At 34.8% G+C, this 18787-nt stretch overlaps 1 protein-coding gene across 11 annotated transcripts in view; it reads right to left on the reverse strand.

Moving 5' to 3' along the window:
• FRYL (FRY like transcription coactivator) overlaps positions 1-18787 on the reverse strand; it is a 185766-nt gene that overhangs the window by 33376 nt on the left and 133603 nt on the right. For 8 of the 11 annotated variants that reach the window (XM_055796392.1, XM_055796391.1, XM_027779322.2 and 5 more), the window contains 14 exons: positions 17228-17396; positions 15823-15907; positions 14071-14183; positions 11458-11608; positions 10999-11102; positions 10199-10384; positions 8326-8530; positions 7269-7390; positions 6605-6795; positions 5847-5941; positions 4022-4629; positions 3285-3382; positions 2174-2344; positions 939-1079 (listed from right to left, as the gene is read on the reverse strand). In XM_055796392.1, coding sequence (XP_055652367.1) covers positions 939-1079; positions 2174-2344; positions 3285-3382; positions 4022-4629; positions 5847-5941; positions 6605-6795; positions 7269-7390; positions 8326-8530; positions 10199-10384; positions 10999-11102; positions 11458-11608; positions 14071-14183; positions 15823-15907; positions 17228-17396 — 2439 coding nt within the window. The remainder of the gene's footprint in view (positions 1-938; positions 1080-2173; positions 2345-3284; positions 3383-4021; positions 4630-5846; positions 5942-6604; positions 6796-7268; positions 7391-8325; positions 8531-10198; positions 10385-10998; positions 11103-11457; positions 11609-14070; positions 14184-15822; positions 15908-17227; positions 17397-18787) is intronic. The other 3 variants (XM_027779323.2, XM_027779330.2, XM_055796388.1) reach the window with 1 other exon arrangement.

Here is an 18787-nt window from a genome sequence, read left to right on the forward strand (position 1 = left end):
ACCATTAGTTTGATAGCTAACATCTTCTAATTAAGATTACATTCCACGGTAGCGTGGGCTTGCACACAAAGCTCAGATAAAGGTCAGAGGTGAAGCAAGCAGCCATCAGACTATAAAAACTAGAGTTAATGTTAATCATTCCATTTTGCCTAATGCACTCTGACAGGAGCATAATATCTAAAGTACATATCCATCAATAACAAAACATCCATGGAGCGCTACTTTTTCCTGGTTAATTATGATTAAACCATTTGACTGAAATACATCTGGCAGTAATGTAATTCTGGAAAAGAGAAAAGGGGGAAGGCGGGGAAAATGTGCACTGAAATAGTTTAATGCTCCAGGGATTTTTATAAAATCTTTCAGCAAGATGCTAGACTTTCTTCTGTGAAATAGATTTTCAGTAAATTGTGTTCCAAGTACAAAGGATCAAATTACCTAGGGCAAAATATTATTGCTCATCTTTTGGGGATTTTCTTTAATAAAAAATACACTCAAATTTGTTAAGGTGCAACTTAATGTTCCTCACAGATGTATTAGCGAAAGTTGTTTAAATATGCATTTACCTGTAAAACTTCCTTTTGAACCAAAACATATACACTTAAATAAAACATTTGTGCAGTATTTAGCAGTAAGCATTTCTTATATTTTAATAGTTGAAGGATCATCTCCTTTAACTATATATGTAGACTTGCCTATATCTGTATAGATGCACATTCAGTCAGGTAACTTGACCCACAAGATATAAATCAAATTAGACAAATACACAAGCATATAGTGAATTAAGTACATAGGACAAAAATAAAATACTATGGAATCTGACTTTGAAAACTATTTTTATATCTGCAGTAAATTAATTCCTCCAAACATACAAGTGTAATTTCACTACCGCTTTGATAATAAGCAAAAAGGATTTTACAGTTTTTCAGAGTACCTACCTGAACATATTTACCAATCACTTTTATGATTTCCAAATTAAACTGCTTCACTGGTGCTGTGGATAGGTCAATATGACTCAGAAGACTGTAAATGATCTGCAGTAAGGACTGTTGCATACTGGATAACCCTTTCTCTAACAGCTAAAAAGAAGGTTTTTAAAATACAGAATTTAATTAGGGCCTAATGGCAGCAAAAAGTGAAAACAAACATTAAAGTATAGATAACTTCCATACAAATTTATTTTCCCATTCAAGAAACGTAAGTGTACCACTTCACGATCTTCAAAATTTTAACATCAAAAAAAACCAAGAATGCAACAGAACAATGTTCTCTGTCCCAATTCAGTCTTTTACCTGGGTTTTGACACATTTACTAGCACAGATCTAAAGTACCTAATAAAAAAACACGTCTCACTAAACAGAAGTGTTCATACAAATTCAAAATTCCAAAGCTGTATGAAAAAACAACTACATCTATGCCTTAAAGAAGGCTGGTAAACACAATATTATGAACAAAATAAGTACATATAAAGTCATTCATGAGAATGTACAAATATTTTTAAAAATAGCTTCATCAGCTTGAGTTGCTGTGATATACTTCAAGTATATATTCAAAATCTTGAAGTAATATACTTCGAGAACCAGGTCTACAAGCTTTTTGACAAGCTACTTAAAGGTAATAAAGGTTTTCCTGTATGAATGGCTAGAAGCATATACTGAATTCTATAATTTAAATTATCTTTGATTATATACTATGCAATACTTACAATTGAACTGTGAAATTATTTTGTAAAGTTATGATAAGGACATCTTTAAATGTGTACCCGGCTAAAAAGAGGCCTCTTAAAATTTGCACTACGTACATTTTGCTAAAGACAAGACAGTGTGAGCATTTTATTCATGTAGTACAGAATATAAATATCTACTACTACAAAATATAAAAACACTACTACCATAAAAAAGGACCTTTCATTAGAGGGATTATGATTTCAATGTACATTTAAATTGCACACGCCAAAATGGCAGCAGTCATCCCTTTTCTATATTCTAAAACTTGTTAATGTTATTCTGCCATTATGGAAGGTGCACTCCCCCCCCTCGCCCCAGCTCGCTCCCCCCCCCCCCCCCCCCCCCCCCCCCCAGTATTCAGAATCATGAAAAATAAGGAATTAGCAATGAGTATGTGCAATGTTGATCACAGACTAACATGAGATACACTTTTATTAAATATTTACCTCTGCAAGATAAGTTACGAGGTTAAATGTGGCATCTGAGAAAGAGTCATGCAAGTATCTACACACTACGTTAATCCAGTTAGAACAGTCTCTGGAATAACTGTGCGTACTGTATAAACTCATCATATGAGCCAGATTGGCAAGAGTTGGTGATTTCTCCTCTGCACAAACCTGAAAAGCAAAAACCATATTTAATTATATTAGAAATAACAAATTTTTAGCCTAAGCATTCACGAGTCATTATGCATTTCTTCCAGATTCCACTCTATTTTCTAGTAACTGAAATCGAACTAATCACACAAGCAACACCTACAGCTTCTGTTGAACTCTGGTACTGTACCATCCATACTGTTTACTACTCATACCAAACTTATGTCAAGTACTCTCCCTAGCTAGCAGTGCAAGCATTTAAGGTACAGCAGTAATTTCTGGATTTGCACTAGGCATGTACTCCTTTGAGATGGCCAGCGCAGCTGAGTGATTTATGTATCACAGTTTGGACAGCCAGAGGGCTAGGGCTGCATCTCCTACCACAGACAGCACTTTCGCCCTCCCCTTTCCACATTCTTCCTTAAAATGCAGGCTGCCAGGCCAGCACACCACCAGCTTGGCTGCCGGCGTGCACCATGCGCTGCTTTAACAGACACTACCGTTCAGAAATATTCCAAGGTTAATGGCTGTATACACGTAAAAAAAAAAGAACATACTACCTTTTCTTCTCTACCTACTAGCCTGAAAGGATCACATCCTTCTCAAATAAATTAGGAAGTGTTTAAAAATTGACTAGGTTTACATTTAAAATTACAAACTGAAAAATTAGACCAGTAAGAAAAAGTAATTGATAACGTTAATGAGGAAATCTGTTCTTTACATCTAAGTTTTACAGAATAAGCTAAAGGTGTCTTTTCATTGCCAAAGGGAATCTCAGGGGTTGGTATGAGGTCCAACTATATAAATTAGGACTAGGTAACATCTTTAAAATATGACCTTTTATAGTCATTTCCATATGACTATTATAATCACATAGAAGTATTACATAAGGGAGCAGAAAAATACAGAAATAATGCTGGTATAGACTCCTGGATATTTCTCCAGGCATCATTTTACCTACCTTTGCTATCCTGTCAGCTGTTTCTTTACAAAACTGAGTTGGGTTATCAAAATGTTGGATCAGATGAGGAAGTAGGCACAAGATGTTTAGGGGAAATCCTAAACACATACATAAACACAGTTACATGAGCCCTAAAGATTTTTACTATGACTTAATTTAACATGGAGTTATCTGTCATTTAGGAACCCTTACAGCATGATGCACACATTCACACAGATATATATATATTATACATACACATACATGTACCTAAGTGTGTATGTATGTAGAATGTATGTAAATGTCTGTGTTAGGTATAAATACACATAAGATGAAAATAAAATCATCGCTGGATGAATTAAGCAGAACCATGAAACTGGACAGCTTTAGGCAGTACAGCCACATCGTTTCTAAAATGTGTAAATGTTTGAAATAGTACTAACTGAGTTACTTAGCACAACATCATGAAAAATACTACACATGCTCTAAAAACTCACTTGTAGGCAAGTTTAAAGTAAGTTAATAGTCAATACATAAAGTTTATGTGCTGTATTTCCTGACAGATAATCATAGTCTGTAATGTATTTGCACTATCTAACACTGTAGCATTAACAACTGCAAAAAGCATTACTGAAGGGTGGTTTTTGTTTTTGTTTTTGTTTTTTTATGGCAAATGCATGATTCTGCTGATGTTGATTACACTTAAATAAATTTAAAAAAATATGCATTTTCATTACATATGCATTTACTAAAGATACCTGCTAACTGAGAAGGATCCACCAAAGCATGCCTGGAAATTGTGATGAGTTTACTGAGGAGATGAACTGTCATTTCTTGTGTAGATGCTGAAGTAAAGCCTTTAAGGAAAAGCTGCTGAAGGCCTGGAAAATTATTCCATTTCAGTTTATTCTGCACCTTCTCTATCTTTTCCCGACTCTCTGATTTATCCAGAGGCAAGTGAATAAGAAGTTTGTTGAGTAGCTTGAGAGCCAAAAGGTATTCATACTCATAATCTGACTCTAGCAATGAAGCTGCAATCCAAAATATGGTGGCCATCAAGTTGACAGGGTCAGTAGTGGGCTGCACATCATATATCCCTCCCTCTCTCAGGGAGGAAAGGCTTCTAGTCCTGGCCAAACTTCCACCATGATTTATCCTTCCATCCATTATATCCAGTGTGTTGCTCCGCCGACGATCACCTCTCCGCTCACTGATTAAATTCAGTCTCAAAGAATTACTCCTTGTATTGCTGTAGTATCCCAAACAACTGCCACTATTAATGGGACTTGTGCTTAGGTTTATCTGTCCAGTGCTTTTCCTATTAGCTGCATACTTGTTTCCCATTACAGATTCATGGTATGAGGTTCTAAAATAAAAATCAGTATTATATATTATTCCATGCGAAATATTTAATAACCCAGTTTAGAAAAAAGGAAGAAAGATGTGTCGCTAATCACATATATACACATACAGTGAATACTCCCCTTCATCACTGGAACAGTATTGTATATGAAAACACAGAATTTCTACATATATTAACAAAATATCCTTACAGCGTAAGGACAAGACTGTAGCATCCCAGTATCTCTGCTACCAAATCTATTCATTACAATATCAGAATACCAAAATAGTTACATAACAATTCAGTAAAATCAGAAAAAGCCTACAGCATGTAAAAGATTATCTGAAGACCCAGCATTCCAGCTTACTTATAGATGTGATAAAGATAAAAAACCAAATGAATTAAAAAATGAAATTATTTACTTATTACCTCCTATTTGTCTGAAGTATCTGACCTAGAAAAAACAACACCTTCCAGTTCTGATACTATGAAACTGAATATATTCCTAGAAGTCTCAACATTTCAAAAAATTTTGCTATGAAAGCATCTGTACATTTAGGATTTTTTTTTTCAGTTTGATAAAAAGTCATTGAGCTAACCACTCAGACTGTAATGAGACACACAAATGACTCTGTTCAATTACACTTCTATATGGACAACAAACCCGAGGCTTAGGACAGAAAAGCATTTGCTGTGACTGAAGAAATTTATTCTGTATTAACTTTGGAATGGAAGTATTGCAGTATAGGAGTTTTCATTTGTGAGCCTTAAATTATCTTTTAAAGATTGGTGCCATTACCTTCATTATACGTATAGGGAAAAAAATAAGACCTCAAAAAAAATCACACTATTAATCAAGGTCAGTAGGGCCCAATTTAAAAAGGAAGTTCTAAATATACTCAGTGCCTTTATTTCTTTATTTTGAGACGTTTTAGAAGAACTGACATTTCAGAATTGAGCCATAAAGAACATCTTGAACATTTTCCTTTTTTTTTTTTTTTTTTAAATTGGACCCAAGAGGTTGGAAAGGTAGCAGAGATCCTTTTCAGAAAATCTAAGTTCTTACGAGTTTTGCTTAAGGCAGAATCATAAAACCATAAAAAAGCAAGCAATTTTGGTATAAGGGTACAATTATTCTGTAAAGACAGCAAGAAATCATTTCATTACATTTGTAATGCAGATCTTTAATAATTCAAATGTGTAAAAATGTGTAATGTAGCTTGACTAATAAAAGAACTTACTGAGAAAGGGCAGAAAGCAGATCATAATGCTTCATGGTTTCAGCCAACGTATCAATAGCAGACTCTAAGGTTAGAAGCAGTTCTATGACAAAACCCTGGGGAAAGCCACAGGTCATTATTAATTACGCAATATGCACAAGGAAGGTCACAGATCTACTGAGTAGCGCTACAAAAATATAAAATCTGTATCTGTAGTTAAATTGTTATTTCATGCTTTAATTAGAATGCAATTTTGATGAGGCAGCTCAAATTAGCAGTGTATCTTCAAGACATGGAAAAGCTTTATTTCTAAATATTTATAGAATTCATTCTGTTTTCATTATTTTTAAGGATGAACTTAGGGATGGCGTCATTTAGACTCTTCTTTAGGTGTACAATGACACTGAGTTGGACAGCTGTTAACACTTAATCAGGTTAAGTTCTTAATAAAAGAGAACAAATTATTTTTAATACGGCTGATCTTAAGATTCTAACTATGCAAGAGAAGGTGATTTCAGGAAACAGATGTATCACACTCTGAAAGTTCCTATTGCTGTAGAAGAGAATGTGCACAGCTTATCTTTTCTCATTTAATTAGATGAAAATTCAGGAAGTGTCACAAACAAAACTGCTTTGATATCTGCAATATTTTTATTTTAAAATAAAAAGCAACTGAATAAAAAATGCTTTTAAATTTTACTGTCATTAAAATAATTATTCAAGTATTTTATTCAGGCAAGCTTAGCTTTCTAAGTAATTGGGGGAAAGATTTCAAATACCTGAGCTTCTTCTCCTGCATCTCCAACAGTTTCTACTAGTCTGGAGAGAACATCAGAAAGTGTAGATGCAGTAAGAGGCTGCTTCAGAGCCCTGAAAATCTGAAAGGATCTCCCAGCATAATGTCGAGAGGAGCACGAAAGTGCAGTTTGCAAAGCAACTTCACTGAGACGGTGTTCCAATTGAAATCCTCCTATAAAAGTAAATAAATACTGAAGCAACACAATGCATTGTAAAAAACAAAATCAACTGAATTTAATGAAGAGTAAATTGCCAAAGTCATTCCTAACTTTAAAATACTCTCATCTTCTACATTTTTCTCAAGGCTATTGCTGTCAAAAATCCTTCCAGGCATATAAACTCATATGCCAAAATACTTAACACTGGGGAGACTTGCAAAGAATAAACCATTTATGATATGCATATTAAGTTTCCACAATAAATTAATATTTTTCTCTCATTCCTAGAAGACTATATTTAAATCTGTCATAATAGAAACATGAACTGAAGTGTGCAACACACAAGAAAAATTTATTACTTAGAATCAGTAAGTGACCACCTAGAGTGATTTTATAGATAAACTGGAAGTTTACCGCCATTTAAAAAAAATCCATTTAGTTTGCAGACTTGGCTATTCTATCACCCACTGATTGTTTTCAAACATACCTGAGCTAGACTGTTTAAATATAGATACCACATGCTTTAAAAACACAGTTAACTGTTCAGCACTTTTTATATTAGGGTTCTTGGCTGAAACGTCTTCATGATTCCAAAGTGGGCCTCTTTTTCTAAAAATATGAAAATAGAACAAATACTTAACAGAACATAAAACATAGCCTTTGTCATTAATATTATGCAAATATTATTTTAACCTTAAGATCAATTGCTATTTATCTACTACTTATCCCATAAAAGAAACCATTTAGAACTGCAGACACAAATCGGAAAGAAGTGTGACAACCGCCCAATATTATGTAATGATTTACAAGAAGTTAATACAAGGTGAAGAGCACTATATCAGATCCAACTGAAATAACAGTGCAAGTTTAGGAAGAGAGGTTCTCTGTTAGACCATAGTTATGTAACAAAGAACCAGCACAGCTAACACCATTATACAGTCCTTGGAACAGCCACCTTCCTATTTTCTTCCCATCTATCTTCCACCACACTATTCTAAATTTAGGCTGATGTAAAGCATAAGTAATCAACAGCTTTGAGAAACACACAGGATTTCAGATTTACAAAATCTTGAAAGCTTTATATAAACTATCATACAAACTGCACAAGTGTTGATGGTTTTACAGATGTCCTTTGCCACAAACTACTGGTTTTTGAACAGCCAAGCTCTCTACTACTGGGTAATCCATAAATTCCACACAAATCTTGCGGCTCCCTAATCATCTTTATGTATTCCAGACCTAGTCCTTTCCATGGAAAAGGAAATTCTATAAACTGTATGGCAAGCAAAGATAACAGACCTGCGTAGAACATGGCAAAAGACTTTTAAACACTCAGGACATGAAAGGGTAGCCAAAATTCTCTGAAATTGTTGGAAAGTTAGAGTTGTGCATAAGCTGTATCACATAAAAACACTGCAGGATTAAACTATCTCTTACTGGTGATAGACCAGCCAAAATCAGACAATGTGACCCTAAATAGTAAGGATTTTGCCGTAACTCCACAAAATACATGTCTTGACAAAAATAAGAATTGGAAATCTTACCTTGAGGTAATAAATTCTATGAGAGTTTTCACTTTTTCATCCTGCTCTACTGAAATGTCAACCTCATTGAGGATTGTGGTGTGCAGATGAGAAATGGCAGCACTTGTATTTCCTAAACTGATGCTAGAAGAGGTAGAACTTGAACTAAGCCCTGAGTCTGTCATTGGGGAGGGCTGGTAATCAGGTATAAAATCATGAACACCTGCTGAAATAAAACCAAGACGATAATGCACTCTTAAGTTGACAGTTAATATTAAATACATAAAAGAAAAAAAAGCCCTCTAAAAAAATAAATCAGTAACTTAGCAAATGCAATGAGAGTAATTTAATGCAATAATTTCAATGAAGTCTGATATATACAAAGTCTTCACATGACTGGACCCTTAATAAGGAACTGCTAGATCCCTTTTTAAAACTACTGTGTTTTGTTTGATTTTGTGTTGGTAATATGACAGCTCATCGGTTTCTGAGCATCTCTTCTTAAGGAGTTGAGACAAATCATATAAACTATTCAATAATGTGCAGATAATGGTTTTGTTAAAACTTAGACCCGGTGTAATTGAGAGTACTTTAAACTAGTGAACACTACGTATTAGGTAGTGAACTGACCCTAGGCAGAGCCCCTCTAGCTGCACAAAGTTTCTCTGAAGTTAGTTTAACCTTGCTGCTGTTAAGGTTTTTCTCTGCATGTAAGGAATCACGTGGCAATAAAATACAAGTGCAGTAACTCCTTACATTATGCCTCTATCTATGAGGTGCTGGGAGAACGTAAACTGGCAAGGAACTGGTCATGAACCTCTGACTGTAACAACTGTACTTAAGTTTGAGAATCACTGATATCCACCACAAATTTTCACTCTACGGAGCCACAGGGTTTGGACTAGGGTATCAGCTGGCCCAAATAAAATTTAACATCAGCTCGTCTGAACTTGTGCTAGGCATGCATATCTGTAATTAACCTTAACATAATCATTAGCTGGAAATGTTTGGTGCTGATCTTGCTCTAGTTTCTATCTGACATTTTTGTTTTAGTAATAGCAAAATACTGTGTCACGTTTAGACAGTTTTACCCAAAACTGTAAAGATTAGGAATGGAATGGTTTGTATAAGTCACTATACAGGTGGCACTGGTGAAGTTCTGTGAATAGCTTTACATAAAAGAATTCTTTCACTATGCTTGTTCTTTAATTCCTTTTTGCTATGAATATCAAATTCACAAACCAGATGAATATTTTTTGGTTGGTGACAAAATCACTTCTGATGTGAACAGAGAGGAAACAAATTGTGTAGCAATATGCTGCCACCTACTGAAATAATATGAAACTAGGTTTCAAAAAAATTAACTATTTCACATTTCTTTAGAAACTACAATAGGCTCACATCACTAAAATGTTCCTTTTATAAAGAAATACATAGAAAATATATAGTTTCCTGTATAATTATAATATTGTAACATTAAGGTGAAAATTAGAAGGTAATAAAACAATATTCTGTCAGCCTATTGAACAATGCACTTACAGCTGACAAAATTCAGAAATTTAAAGTCACTATAAACAAGTAAGAGATGTATCTTCTTGGGTTTTATTTTCAAGAGCATTATAAAAACTGCTGTATTAAAGATCTAACACACAGAGCTCCTTCTGTGGTTTCCACTACTATTTCATCATTCAACTGTGCTCCCTATTCTGATGACTGGGCACAAAGTGCTAATGTGAACCATATTTGTTCTGACAATTAAAATCTGAAGAAATACATTTTCATGCCAAGGGCTTAGGAAAATATTACAAATAGCAGAAATGTTCATAATGGCTTGAAGAAAAGATAACTTTCCATGTCATTTTAACAAGCAACACTTAATAAATCTAAAGCATACCTGTGAAAGTATAATCTAAATGGGTAGTTTGCTTGACAGTAAGCACCCTGGACTCATTGAACTCTCTGTTTCTGAGTAGGACAGAAGCAACAGACTGGACATTACTGCCAGATCCCATCACTATCAGTAGATGCAAAAGCAGACGTTTACAATGCTCATAGACTTCAGGGTGACAGTGGTCAAAACCTAACACAAAAGGAAAATGGAAAAACTTCATTACATTCAAAGGGCACGCCGAATTAAATTATTTATAAAATAGCAGCATCCAAACTGGTCTGTTATGCTTTACTAAATAATAGATACATAATTCACTAAATGTTTTTTCAGTGTTTCAATATAAAAACAAAAGCATACAGTTTAACAAACATTAATATGTCCTCTTTATATCATAAAATAATCCTCTCACAGTAACTTAATTAATAAATTAAGAGCAGTAAAAACTTAATGTGTTCTGTATGAAAATTACTACACAGAGAAATGGAAAAAAATTTGAATTTTACTGTGACTTCTACAAGGGAGAAAGAGGTAAAAGTGGCTCCAACAGAAAGTGCCTTGAAACAACTACAAAACAATTATATTCATATTAGTCAAGCTAACATATTTAGTTGAATTTTAAATAGTGTAAATATTAACAAATTTATGATTTAATTTGAAATTGAATTTCAAATTAAATTGAAATTGCAAAAAACAGATTAACAACTCAATATAATGGCAAACATTAATTTAGATGTGGAAAAGAAAAGCTACACAAATAGCTACAATTCCTAATTTACCAGACATATTTCTAAGAATGTTGTTACCTATAAAAATTGCATGAAGCAAAAGATGCAAGTATCCTCCCCATTCCACCTTTACACTGTGGTCAACTATCAAGTCAGTCAAAAGGATCACTGCTATATTGCATCTAAAAACAAAAGAGTAATTTGTTAGAAGAACATAATGTCAACTTCACGTAGAGCTGCAAAGAACTTGGTGTGTTACTAACCAGTGTTTCTTTTTAAGTCTACAAACATCTACACAAGTTGTATTATAAGGGAAAAGATGAATGCTCATAATGAAGATAGAAAAACTTTAATCCTCCAAATTAAAAAGCTGAGAAATCTTAAACTGCTAGACCCATGAGTAAAATCACAGAAAACAAATTAGTAGATTTAAAGACAGTAGATAGTACATTTTTATCTGCTATCTTTAAGTCACTATATGTGTGCAATACAAATTAAAATGTAATGCCCTGCCATCAGCATTGTTAAAACAGCTACCTGTGAAGTGACATGCCCGGAGGAGAAGTTTCAGGCAAGTAATCCACCAATGGTGACCAGCAGCCTCCAGTCGGTGGAAAAGGTAGAGGCTCTCCTTGATTGTGCTCCATCACCTTCAACCGCCAGTTTGAATACAGAGGCATTGAATCACCTAACACAATAGGTAATTAAACCAGGAAAATAAAATATATATTATATGTTTCTGTATTATATAGTCTTCTAACAAAATATTTTTAAATTCTTGAAAAGCTGAGATGTGGGGGGTGGGGGTGGGGGTGTGTGTGTGTCTGTGTCTGTGTGTATGTCTGTGTGTGTGCGTGTGTGTCTCTCGATGGGATGGACCAGCCACAAACAGTAGTAAAACAGTTTAAAAAAAACAGAGAAAATTGTTATTTCTTTCAGCATAAGGATGATTCTACAAAAGCCACACACATAAAAGAGTAAGATTTTGTTGAATAGGTTCATAAAAGTGATGGATGGATGGATGGATGCACATAGGGAACATGGATGCACGTAAGGAAAAAAAGGCAAAGTAATCTAATATAATTTCCTTTAATTTCAAAACTCATGTCAGATGGGGACTTAAGGCTGGGTCCCAAGATTGTACTGAACTCATTTTGAAGAGCTGCATTCCACTGTAGGCTAAAGAAGTATTTCTCAAGAGTGCCTCTCTATAGGTCTCACTAGCAAAAATCCACCAGTTCTACATGTCAGGTAATGCCAGCCTGATATATGGGGAAACTCATAATTTGCCACTTTTACAACAGCATAGTCCAATCCCACTGCTTGACAAAAGCTCAGAAAATCATTACATTTTTCAAGAAAACACAGAAAGACATTTAGTTTTGATTAAGCAAGCTTCAAGAGTGGAAGAAACATCAGCTATTTGGTACCAGTATATTGTGTTACATATCCAAAATATTTTTCTGGTTTTAAATGAGATGTCTTGGACTTGAGAATGATCGATTAAGGCTAGAAAGAAGTAAGACGACTGCCTTAACACTTCAATGTTTCAGTGATTCTACCCGTTGTCCTTTTGGAAGTATAGCCGCCGAAGTTTCAGAAGTTTACACATGTATCAGCGCATTACCGCCTTCTTGACCAGAAGTGACAAACTTCTTACTGATGGAACGTGTGAATTTTCACCTGCTTCAGGTTGCTATCACAAATAGCAAACAAAGATGAAAATGACCACAACTAAGATACTGGAAATCAGCCATCCAAGCAGTAATAAAGAAGGTCCGCCAACCTGTTACTGACCCAAAGTTTAGGAGATCTGCATGAGTATGCCCAATCTTTACAAGAAGCTCTTAGAGGACATTATGTTCCACTTTCTTGAAAGAGGTGATATGAGCTACATATTCACTCTAACCTTTATGGTCTGCACAGAATCAGTCATTAAGGAGTGCATAAGGAGATCCTAATGGACTCCATTGCTTCAATACAGCGTGGGACACACCACATTCCATACTGACATGCAATGCTCAAAATGCAGAAATGTACATCCCGTTGTTCAGTAGCCCAAGAGAAGTAAGGAAAAGGCAGTACTGTATCATGTGCTGTAACAACCTGACTGGCAGCAAAATCAACTGTCAATAAAAAACCTGAGTGAAACGTAAGAGGACAGTCTGTGGGAGCACTGGATTAGACTGAAAGTCTGGATCAGACTGAAAGGTATCTGATAATCCCATGCAGGGTTAAAGTACAGTCATTTTAATTACTAACAGCTTGTTAGCTGAAACCAGTTTCAGTCAAACAAGTACTCTGACAAAGCATACAAACCCCACCCATGTAAAGCATCGATTACTGTCTGACCAATGTCCTCATTTTTGCCTAATTACATGACCTGTTCAGCTTTCCCTAGCATTGCAACCATGATTTTATATCTTAGGCACTGGTACAAAAGTAGCCACAGTTAATAAGCCTCCATTAAAGAAAAGTCTTGAAAAGAATATGGAGTTTCAGGATACTTTTTTTCCTATTTCCTTACTGCTGCACCTCAGAAAAAACAGATCACATTATCACAAAAAACAACCCAAAAAATATTTTCAAAACAATGTTGAAAATAAGAGCAAGATCCTTTTCCCCCTCCTATATTTTCCTTTACTATGGCTTCTCAGAAAGTTCTGTACTCTTTTTTTTTTTTAAACAGGCCAAGGACTGCTATCATTTAAAAGCACTATTACTTCTAATTTTCTGGGGTTTTAAAATTTTTTTCCCCATCATCTTTTTCCTCATTTATCTCATTTTCCTCATGCTAATCTCTTTTGTTTCTTCTGCTTAATCATCTCTCTTTGGTGTTGGTACTGGCAAAAACCCAATAGAGTAAAACCACTTCATTTGAGAAGATGTTCACAACTCATTCCAGAGGACAAGGGAAGGAAAGAAAGTGTATTATCTTCCTTGCACATTCTATTGTAATCAAATGTATGCTAGACTTCAACAGCAGTACTAAGACCAAAGAACGTAAAAAACCCAGTTATTTTTAAACAGATCTGAGAAAAACCCACAGATAATGCTTATTTCCTCATGTTCCACAACCTTCAGCTAAAGTATTAATACTTGAAAATTTTGTCTTCTATCCATAGAAATATTGTAAAATAAAAATATTACTTTTTTCCTCTTCGTATGATCCTCCAGAGCTGCTGCTGTAGCGAGATTCTAGTCTGTGGTGCTGGCGGTTTAAGTTACTATTCAACCCGCTGTAGATGTCTAGATGTACATAACTAGAACCAAATAAAGCAGCATTAGTAACTGACGTTCTGTGACAAAAATTAAACGGGGCTTCTCAGTAAAACTGTATTTTAGCAAAGCTAAGTGTTATGTAAAAATATTTCATCTTACAAGGAAAATCAATGCCAGATAAGGGGATTTGAGGAGAAAATCCACTACAAATTACATTACTGTTAGATAATTTTCATTAACATTTAGATACACTAAAATATTTGTTACCATTACGCGCAAGTGATTTCTTCTCACTCTTGAGCAAAATAATGACAACCCCATTTGATCTGGCACAGACATGTACATACACACACAGAGTCTAAGATCCCACCTCACTAACCTGGTAAACTATAAAGAAATCAGAGAAATGAGAGCGCTAAAAGCACAATTTCCAAGCTATTTTGTAGGTAAGTTTCTAAAATTCTTTCCTCCTGGCAAGTCTAAGATGTACATGGTATATCCTACCAAAAAGCATTTACCCTGGGGAGGTGGTTAGACAACCCTACAGCATACGCCAAAACTTGCAGAGACTTTCAAACCACCTTCATTACCTTACAAGTTTCTTCAGCTCCAGCCCCCATAGCAGCCAAATACTTGTCTGTATATACTGTGAAAATACTTATCTTCACACAGCTTCCCCCTTCCCCCCCAATTTAACTGAAGAATCAGGGTTGTCTCTATCAATATATTTACTAATCTAACTATATTGACATGATTATCCTAGGGAAGAAAAAAAGTGTCCAACTGGGAAATTATATGGGAAATATAATTACTAAGGCTCTCAAACAAGTTGTCACAAAATACTCATTTGTGAATTTACCGCATAGTAGCTACTCTACAGTAGGAGCACTTCTTTCTGTGCACACTTTTTATCATGTTAATTAGAGAATCCCTACTCCCTTTTCACTTTAAGCTTAGCCAGCTCATATTTAACACAAAAGGAAAGCATGCCCACAGTCAGTTACTGTTGATCTCCATGTTCACACCCTGACTAAGTCTGTGTTAGCTGTTTGCTCTCCACCACCCTCACATCGGTACCACTGTCTGGCAAATTTCTTCAAAAGATTGTTCTTAAGAAGCTCAAAAATTGAGGAGGGAGGAATCTGTTTTAAAACTAGCTGGAAAGGATCTTGCCAGATAACAGGCATCCAAATACTCTTAACTGGGAGAATAAACTAGCTTTCAACACACAGTCACTGTTGATTTCTAGTGAGCTAGTAAATCCATTTGTGAACTGGCTACATTACTGAACTAGTAACATTTGCCCTTGATGTATCCACAGCCATCTGCAGTATAATTTCTCTTACATAAACATATACAATCCAGTGTAACAGTAGCCAATTTAGGCATCAATAACAATATAGCTATAGCAATACAAAGCCTGACCCGGACTGATCCCTTAATTTACTCAGTTTCCTCTAAAGCTTTTTGAGTTCAAATTACAATTGAGGCTGGTACTGTTAATCCCAAATAGTATTCCAGTTGGGTTACATTAAACTTAGAAAATTTACAGTCACGTATTTCCTGCAATGCAGATTTACTTGGAGTCATTGGGATGGCTTTTATAAATACAAGTATTTATAGTACCTACTAGGAATTCCTGTAGTTCAACTAATAACCGCTCTTTGATGAGATACTTACTTCTCTTCAATATTGTCTTTTATATGTTTACAGTCAGGGTTCCCATCTGTGGGAGCTACCATTGTATTGCTACTAGAAGTGGTACCTGTGAATTATAGACAAAGAAAAAGATTGATCAATAAAAAAGAATAGCAGTCTTAAGCAATACATGATGACCCTTGTTTACGTGTCCATGCCAAGAGCCCTAACCAGGTTTACACTACAGCAACTGGCACAAATACAAACTGAGCCACAGAAATACATATAAGAAAAAAAAATAATAAAAAAGTGGTTAGACTAAAAGATTCTGAGATATTACCATAATTCCACTAACTGGAAAAAAAAATCAAAATAATCCGTTCCAGGAATCTCTGAATTTTCAACACAAATTAAATAGAAAGGCTTGCTTTTGAAGCTGGATCTAAAGACCTTTCTTTTCGGTTTTCTATGTCTCATAGTAATCTGTAAAACTTAGTTGGACTTCGGTATGCAGTTAATTCAAACCACAGACAGGTTAGGGATTAAAATCTAACAGCCTGCAGAGTCAAGTTTGTACCAACTTCTTTTTAAGAGAAAACTGCAAGCATTACACTGACTGAATGAGCACAATTGGAATTAATTTTGTACCCGCCCCACAGATTTTGCTACTCTCAACTGCACTGCAGTACAAGGGCCCCATAATTGTTTTTCATACTTCTAAAACACTTTAACGAACAAGTGCCAATGCATCCACCTTGTGATCCAGATAACCCCTACGTGATAGGTCAAGGCTGCTTCATAACACTGACAGCTTTGCAGCACAAAAGCTAAGTGCTACCTTAGATACCCTCCTATCCACACCTGTTGCGGCTCACTTTGAAAGATGCTTCACCAAAACCAGACAGCTTTTCCCCACATTTCTCAGCATGTTCTTGGACTGAATCATGAGGTGGACACTTATTATATTTTCAGTCAGGTTTTTTTGATGACTGATCTATAATTAATTGTTAAGTACTTCTAAATAAATTCTCCTAAGTAAGTGTACTTAAATCATCTTGAATAAATACCTATGGATGCAGCTTGTGTCTATAACAGAACTTAAAATGTAATTTATACAGATTTCAAATTACATAAATCTTGCCAGTTGTTTGACTGAATTATGACATAAAAGTGATATAGTGAGGGTAAACAGTGCAAGATCTGAACAAAGTCTAACACATATTAATACAAACCTGTGTTCCTTGTGAACCTGTTATGTGTTCTTTAATAAGACATTTGGGTACACCAAAACCTGCAGATTTTGTAAAACAAACTTTTAATCTTGATTTATTTTTAGAAACACAACATTGTACTGCTATTGAATGTTTACAGATGAACTCCATTATTGTAACTGATTGATAATAGAACATTTATCATTGACAATAATAAAAGTTTAATACATTCTCACCTGAAGTGACAGAGGGGATTTTGTAACTGGAAGTAATGCGGTAGTACGGTGGATTATCCATATGGGTGACTCCTGAACTGACAGGATCTGTAAGTTGAAGCTCACTCACCAGCTCTTCTAGTAGTTGCATTGTTTTATCTCTACCCAAATAAACAATAACTTTCTTTACCTGCCATCAAAAAAAGTATATATGTATATAAAATATAAATATATATCAAATAACCTGTACATAAAATAAAATTCTTATTGCAGTGAGTTGATTTAAAAAAAAACACATTAATTTAAAAAGGAAAATCAGAGATTTGAATACCACAACTTGTTAGAATCAGTATCTACCTGCACTGCAGTGAGGATACATGAGACTTACTCTAGTTCTAAGAAAACAAAATGGCTTTTACAGCTGTCAATAGTAGCAAGCATCAGAAACATATCACAAGATTAAGAAAAGTAAGTCTCCGGAGTTCACTGGCAGTTATTTAAGAAGCAAAATGTTTTCTTACAAAGGTTTTAGCATCACCCAAGGTCAACACTGGAGAGAATGTATTCTGATATAATTTCTTTTTGATACTTCACAGCTGTGTTCTACACCATTTCTTTTCCAGCAGGTATCATATTTTCCTTCATGCTATTCTGCAGTGCTCTCACATCGGCTTTGATAAAAAACAGAATTAGTTTTGAGGGGACCTGAGGTGGAGATTTTTTTTGTTTTAATACTTGGTCACGTGAGAATAATCACACTATCCCTACATGGCATGACGGGTGCTTTATTTTACTATATTATCTGTCTGCTTTTTAGGACTATCCTAAATTATATCATGGGGAAAATATTTAATTCCCTGAGGCCTTAATATGCTCTGGTAAGAATAAACACACAACTATATCAATATTTCATTCAACATATAGTAATTAAGGATTCTTCACTACACCTTACTTCAGCAAAATAATCCTGGTCACTCCTAAGCAGCAGCAGATGGCTGCTAGTCAGTGATTACTCTATAGATACCAGTGAGTTCAAATTTTTTATTCTGACATTTTCTTGAGTCATTACTGCTCAATGATTCATTTCCATCCTTTTGATAGAACTCAGAGCTGAACAGTAAGCAAGTGATCCAGGGTGTTTGACTCACGGAATTACCTTATCACCTTGTTCAAACCATACATGCAAAGGCTTTGGGCTGCAACATTAAGCTAGATTTCCTGATCTGCAATGAAAACTTCTGCCAATCCATGAAGAACTTAAGCTGTCCTTAGTAAGAACTTCATAATATTTTAGGTCCCGATTGTTTACTTCATTTCTAGTTTTTTTGATTAGCAAATCCTATAATAATTTTCTATTGAAAATATTACTCACGGAACTATCTTATCTCTTCCTAATGAACAGAGACCAGCCACTGCAGTAGATTTGTATCTAATGAGTTGTTCAGTATACTTCTAATAAAATTACTCTAAATTTAGCAATCAAACTCTTAGTTACCTTTTTATGACAAAGGAACAAAAAAATGCTAAAACAGATATAGACATTTTAGCAAGTCTTTTCCATGTTTTATGATTTACTTCATA

Source organism: Falco peregrinus, chromosome 2 (assembly GCF_023634155.1).
Source record: "Falco peregrinus isolate bFalPer1 chromosome 2, bFalPer1.pri, whole genome shotgun sequence".
Classification (NCBI taxonomy): domain Eukaryota; kingdom Metazoa; phylum Chordata; class Aves; order Falconiformes; family Falconidae; genus Falco; species Falco peregrinus.